Source organism: Malania oleifera, chromosome 1 (assembly GCF_029873635.1).
Source record: "Malania oleifera isolate guangnan ecotype guangnan chromosome 1, ASM2987363v1, whole genome shotgun sequence".
In the NCBI taxonomy this organism is placed as follows: domain Eukaryota; kingdom Viridiplantae; phylum Streptophyta; class Magnoliopsida; order Santalales; family Ximeniaceae; genus Malania; species Malania oleifera.
In genome coordinates, this window is record NC_080417.1 from 21,919,422 (window position 1) to 21,925,110 (window position 5,689).

Here is a 5,689-nt window from a genome sequence, read left to right on the forward strand (position 1 = left end):
TTGATATACATTATCGGCCTACAGCCCAACAGTTTAAGTTTTTAGGTAAAGTGATAATCTAACATGGTATTAGAGTTGGTTATCATGAGGTCCTGAGTTGTAGTCTTGTTGTCCGCAATTTTTTTAAAAAAAAAAAATATTACATTCCTTATTAGGTGTGCTATTTATCATGTGTTTATCTCTTCACGTGCTGTTGGGCTGCATGTGTGGGGAAGTGTTAAAACTTGATATACATTGTTGGCCCACAGTTTAAGCTTTTAGGTAATTGGTTGCATAATGCATCCAATTGGACATGCAAAAAAGATATTTGCTCAAAAATCAAGCACTGCTTTTTTTTTAGGGGATGATGATGAGATTAAGTTAGGGTGAAATGCACTTGTTATGCTACTCAATGTTTGAGGTGCAAGTATAAGGATAGAAACGTAGAATTCATAAAAATCGTTGAAAGAGGGAGAAGGATAAAGAGTTGAAAAGATTTAAATTGGAAGATGGAGGAAAGGAGATAAGAATGGATAGATTAAAGATAAGATGAGACAAAGGGATAAAATGATAAGGGGGTAAAAGACACTAAAGCTTGTTCTAGCATTGGGCAAATGCACATTATGTCTTGAATTGATTGGAGATGTCTTACAAGATAGTTTGTATTCCTCTTTATAGTCCTCTGGGATCAAACTTATATTAATTCTAAATTTATTCAATTCATAAATTATAATCATAAATTTGGTCTCTTTTCTAAACATTAAAAGTCTAATAAAAAATTATGATCGTTTTTAAACATTAAACATCCAATTATTATAGTTGATATTCATGCTTACCCAATGCATATCTATCTTGTTGCTTGATGACTAGGCGATCCTAGGTGACAGGGCGACATTTGTCACCTAATGACTAGGCAATCTCTATCATTTGAGTCTCACTTATGATCCTCTTGCCTCAACTAGTGACTAAGCAACCAACATCACCTGATTGCCTCACGTGACATTTGTTGCCTAAGTGGTTTACTTGATATTCTTAGGTCGCTTAGATGACAAGTAACTCGCCTTACCCAAATAATCTTTCCAATCTAACTCTTCAAGTGATTTTCTTAATTTGGCCGCTATCACCATTCTAGAAGGGAAAGCAAAAAAGATAGTACAAACAATAGTATCTTAACTTTAAAAAAAATATACTAGAGATATCATATTTTGAGAAATGTGAGAAAACATGACAGTAAGTTAAAATATTCTTTAAGTATTGTTGTAGAAATGAAAAATAAAATAAAATAGAGTTATATTTAACTACCAAACATTACATTTTTCACTATTTGTACATTACATTACTACAAGAGATATTTAATTTGGTGTACATTACACTGCTCCACTATGAAACTTGTGCAATGTGTGAGTTTATAATTATAGTTACACGAAAGAATAATCATTTTCCTGCTAGAAAGTAGAAAAAATATGAAAAAGCTTGCCAACAACCTTGGACATCTAGAAAATAGCCTTAAATATTTTTACAAACATATTTTACACACTGCTTTTTGTTGTGTCATTATATTTGCGCTGTATTATATCCGTACCCCGTGTCATAAATCTTTGTTCAACTTTTATTTTTGTCCCTTCCCATGCGCCACCCCCACCCCCCCCCCCCCCCCCGCCCAAAAAACTATGACTTCCCTTTTGGAATATTTTTACAGAAATACACAAACATATCACAGTATGATCCCTTTATTAATGACAACATTAGTTATGGACAGCGTTATTATCATAGTAAATGAGAGTGCAAATGGACCCAGTAGGCCAGTACTTAACACTACATGGGGTCTAAATTAATATCTACTGAAGTTTAAATGATGAAATATATATATGTATATATATATATAGAGAGAGAGAGAGAGAGAGAGAGAGTAGGAATACGAGTGACCCATTCATATCTTTTTCCGGGTCGGCCTGGGGGTGGGAAGGTTTAGAAAGTAGCAGAGGAATTAAAGAAGGGAAAGAGGAGAGAGAAAGCTAGTGATTGAATTCAGTGTGAAGAGAATCTGAGGCTAGTGTGGGGAAGGAGAGCTGAGGGACGAAGGTCGATCTCCTGGGTCCAGGCGCTCCGGTCTTGAACGTGGAGGTACCAGTAGGTTTGAGCCACCGCGTCCGCCTCCATCCATCCTCCCTCGCCTCCTCCTCCGCCGCCGCCCCGCTGTTGCTCCCCGTGCGGGCACCATCTCTGCGCCGTCGACCATGTCGTCGATGATGCCCCCTCCCTGCACGTACCCGCCCACCACTCATTAATTCATTTCCTCATTTATCAATTCAATAACCCGTGCAACCATATTGCGAGTGAATTTATAACTATATGTACTATCCGTACGTTCAGCCATAGTTGCTCTTGATGACTGTTTGGCGGCCGACAATTTAATTATATATATCCATGAAAAAATTCTACATACGTTTAATTAAATGATCCATTCATAATTCATGATTCAATGGAGGAACAAACCTAGGTAATACCGGAGCGCCGACGAGGCCGTCGATGACAACATGCGCCACGTGCACGCCAAGAGGCTGGAACTCTCTCGCCAGGCATTGCGATAGAGCTCTCAAGGCGAATTTTCCACAGCCTGATATTAATTTGAAAAAGAAAAAGAATAGAAACGGATTCTGGTTACGATTTAATTGAGAAATTAAAACGTTTGTAGGGGTTTTTTTCTAAATTAAAGCTCCGACGGATCGAGCTGGGTACGTGGTGACAGAAAATCCATTGATTAATTTGTAATAAAATTAATTTAATTTTCATAATCGGATATGTTTACATAGTTCGGCGCAGCCAGCAATGCCGGTGAGAGAAGCAGAACAGCCGGTGAAGAGAATCGTGCCTCTTCCCCTTTCCACCATGCCCCGAAGAACCTAGCTCCCAATCAAATATAAAATGACAAAAAATAAGGAAACTAAGTGATAATAACTAATAAGAAGGCATCGATATAATAGGAGCAAGCTAGATTAGCATATTTCTGAAATTTTGAATAGAATAAATGAATGAGATGGAAGCACCTGGTGGGCGCAGTGGAAGGCGCCAACGGTAGAGACGGCGAGGGACTTCTCGAAGGAGTGGAGGCGAGTAGTGTCGGGGAAGGAGGTGGGGGAATGGTGGGGGCAGACCGAGGGAGCAGGAGGAGGGGGGTGGTGATAGGCAGCGTTGTAGACGAGAACCTCGACGAAGCCGAGAGAGAGAACGCCCTCGAAAGCCTCACGGACGCTTCTGGAGTCGGAGCAGTCGATTCTGATGGCGAACACCTGTGACTTTTCCTCCCTCGCTATCTCCTCCGCCAATCTCGACAGCCTCCCTGCCCACAACAAATATATCATACACACAATCAAAGGCGAGAGAGAGAGAGAGAGAGAGAGAGAAGAACCTAGGTCGCGAGCGAGGATGGCGACGGTGTAGCCTTCGTGAGCGAACTTGCGGGCAATGGAGCGTCCGAGGTTAGGGCCAACCCCAACAATGGCCGCTATGCCTCTTCCGGAAGCGGAGGAAGCGCTTCCTATGCTCCTCATCATCTTGAATTAAGAATATGGTGCTCAATTGCTTGTGTGTGTGTGTGTGTGTGTGAGAGAGAGAGAGAGAGAGAGAGAGAGAGAGAGAGTGGCGAGTGTGTGTTCTGTTGAGGAGGAGGAATGGGGGAAGAAGGGGAGCCGGTGAGGTGTCTCCTTAGATCACCCTCGGGACTCGGCCACTCCAAGCAAACTGTACGCCTCTTCCCTTTTTTCTTTTCTTTTTTAGGGTCTCAACTCCTTTATAATTCTACTAGGACCCCATTAAGTGAAACGACAAACAGAAATACCTAGCAGTATCAAGTAATGCTAAATTTATCAAGTTTTTTCAAATTTAAATTTATTTTAATTTAAATTATTTGATAACAGTTCAGGTGAAACTTTATTTCTAAAATTAATGCGTTCAAAAAATATTAAATAGTCTAAATTTTTTAAAAATAAAATACATTGGATGGTTAAGTATTTTTTAAATTAAAGACGCTAGATGGTCCAATGTCTTTTGTTTTGGGCGAGGGTCACCGCCCGCTAACCCAAGGCAGTTAAAAAATTCTATCACAAGTAGTATTTTTTGCTCGTTTAAATCATTCTTCCTGCTTCCTCTCTGTCTGTAATTAGCGAAGAGGCCGAGAGCAGAGAGAGCCGAGGAAAGGGGGGGGGGGGCAGTGACCTTATGTGAAGCAAATCTTGCAAGTGAATATTGGGTTCATATTGTACAATCTAAATGTTATGTCACAAAGTACAATCCGAACGTTAGGAAGGTAGTATATAAGGAATGGAAATAAGATATGTTTTCTTACATCAAGTTGTTCAAACCTAGTTTACTACACAAAAAAAAAAAAAAAACCTAGTTTTTAGTGACGAAACTATTAGTGACGGATTCAATTTGGTCACTAAAAGTAGGCATAAGTGACGGTTTTAGCAATTGTCACTAATAGTGAAGTATTAGTAACGGATTTAAAAACCGTCACAAAAACTTTCGTTACTAAAAATTGGAAAATGTCACGGGAAAATATTTTTCAAGCTGAAATTATCTCGGGAAAATATTAGCGATGATTTCTAATGTATTAGTAACGAATTCAATCCGTCACTAAAACAAATTTATTAGTGACGACTAATAACCGTTACTAATATTATTTAAAAAAAAATAAAAAAAAAATTATTTCACAATATTAGTGACGGATTTGCAAATCGTCACTAATATTTCTTTTAATTAAAAAAATTAAAATTTTATTTCATAGTATTAGTGATAGATTTGGTGATTCGTTACTATTATACTCATATTAGTGATGAATTTGAAAACCGTCATTAATATTTCTATTATTTTAAAAAAAATAAAAAAAAGTTTATTTCATAATATTAGTAACGAATGTGGAGATTTGTTACTATTATCTCATTATTAGTGACGAATTTATGAATCGTCGCTAATACTTTTTTATTTAAAAAAATTAAAAATTTTATTTCATAGTATTAGTGATAGATTTGGTGATTCATCACCATTATCCCTTTATTAGTGATGGATGCACGAACCGTTACTAATAATACTTCTTTTATTTAAAAAAAATAAAAAAGTGATGGATTTGGAAACCGTCACTAATACTTCTATTAGTTAAAAAATATAAAAAATGAAAAATTTATTTCATAGTATTAGTGACGGATTTGTTGATTCGTCACTATTAGCCCCTTATTAGTGACGGATTTGGGAATCGTCACTAATACTTCTTTTATTTTTTTTAAAAAATTATTTCATAGTATTAGTGACGGATTTAGTGTTTCGTCACTATTAGTCTCTTATTAGTGACGAATTTTGAATTGTAACTAATACATCTTTTTAAAAAAAAATGAAAAAAAATTTATTTCATGGTATTACTGACGGAATTTTTGCAATTCGTCACTACTAGCATGTTATTAGTGATGGTTCCTAAATCCGTCACTAAAACTTATGTTATTTAAAAAAAATAAAAATTATTAAACACTATTACTAAGGAATTTGAGGATTCGTCACTGATAGTGAGACACTGAAAAGGCCACACGCAGGTTCCCCAATCTCATTTCTTTCTCTCCAAGCCTCCCCATTTTCCCCTCTCTCTCTCTCTCTCTCTCTCTCTCTCTCTCTCTCTCTCTCCTCTCTCTCTCTCTCTCTCTCTCTCTCTCTCTCTCTCTCT

At 37.2% G+C, this 5,689-nt stretch overlaps 1 protein-coding gene across 1 annotated transcript; it reads right to left on the reverse strand.

Moving 5' to 3' along the window:
* Positions 1–1,693: 1,693 nt before the first annotated feature.
* Positions 1,694–3,713, reverse strand: LOC131159066 (uncharacterized). Its single transcript, XM_058113857.1, has 5 exons — positions 3,389–3,713; positions 3,027–3,319; positions 2,789–2,882; positions 2,476–2,596; positions 1,694–2,239 (listed from the first exon to the last, which is right to left on the reverse strand). Exons 1-5 carry the CDS (start codon positions 3,531–3,533, stop codon positions 2,008–2,010), a joined length of 885 nt encoding a protein of 294 aa, XP_057969840.1. The 5' UTR covers positions 3,534–3,713; the 3' UTR covers positions 1,694–2,007.
* Between the last annotated feature and the right edge of the window lie 1,976 nt (positions 3,714–5,689).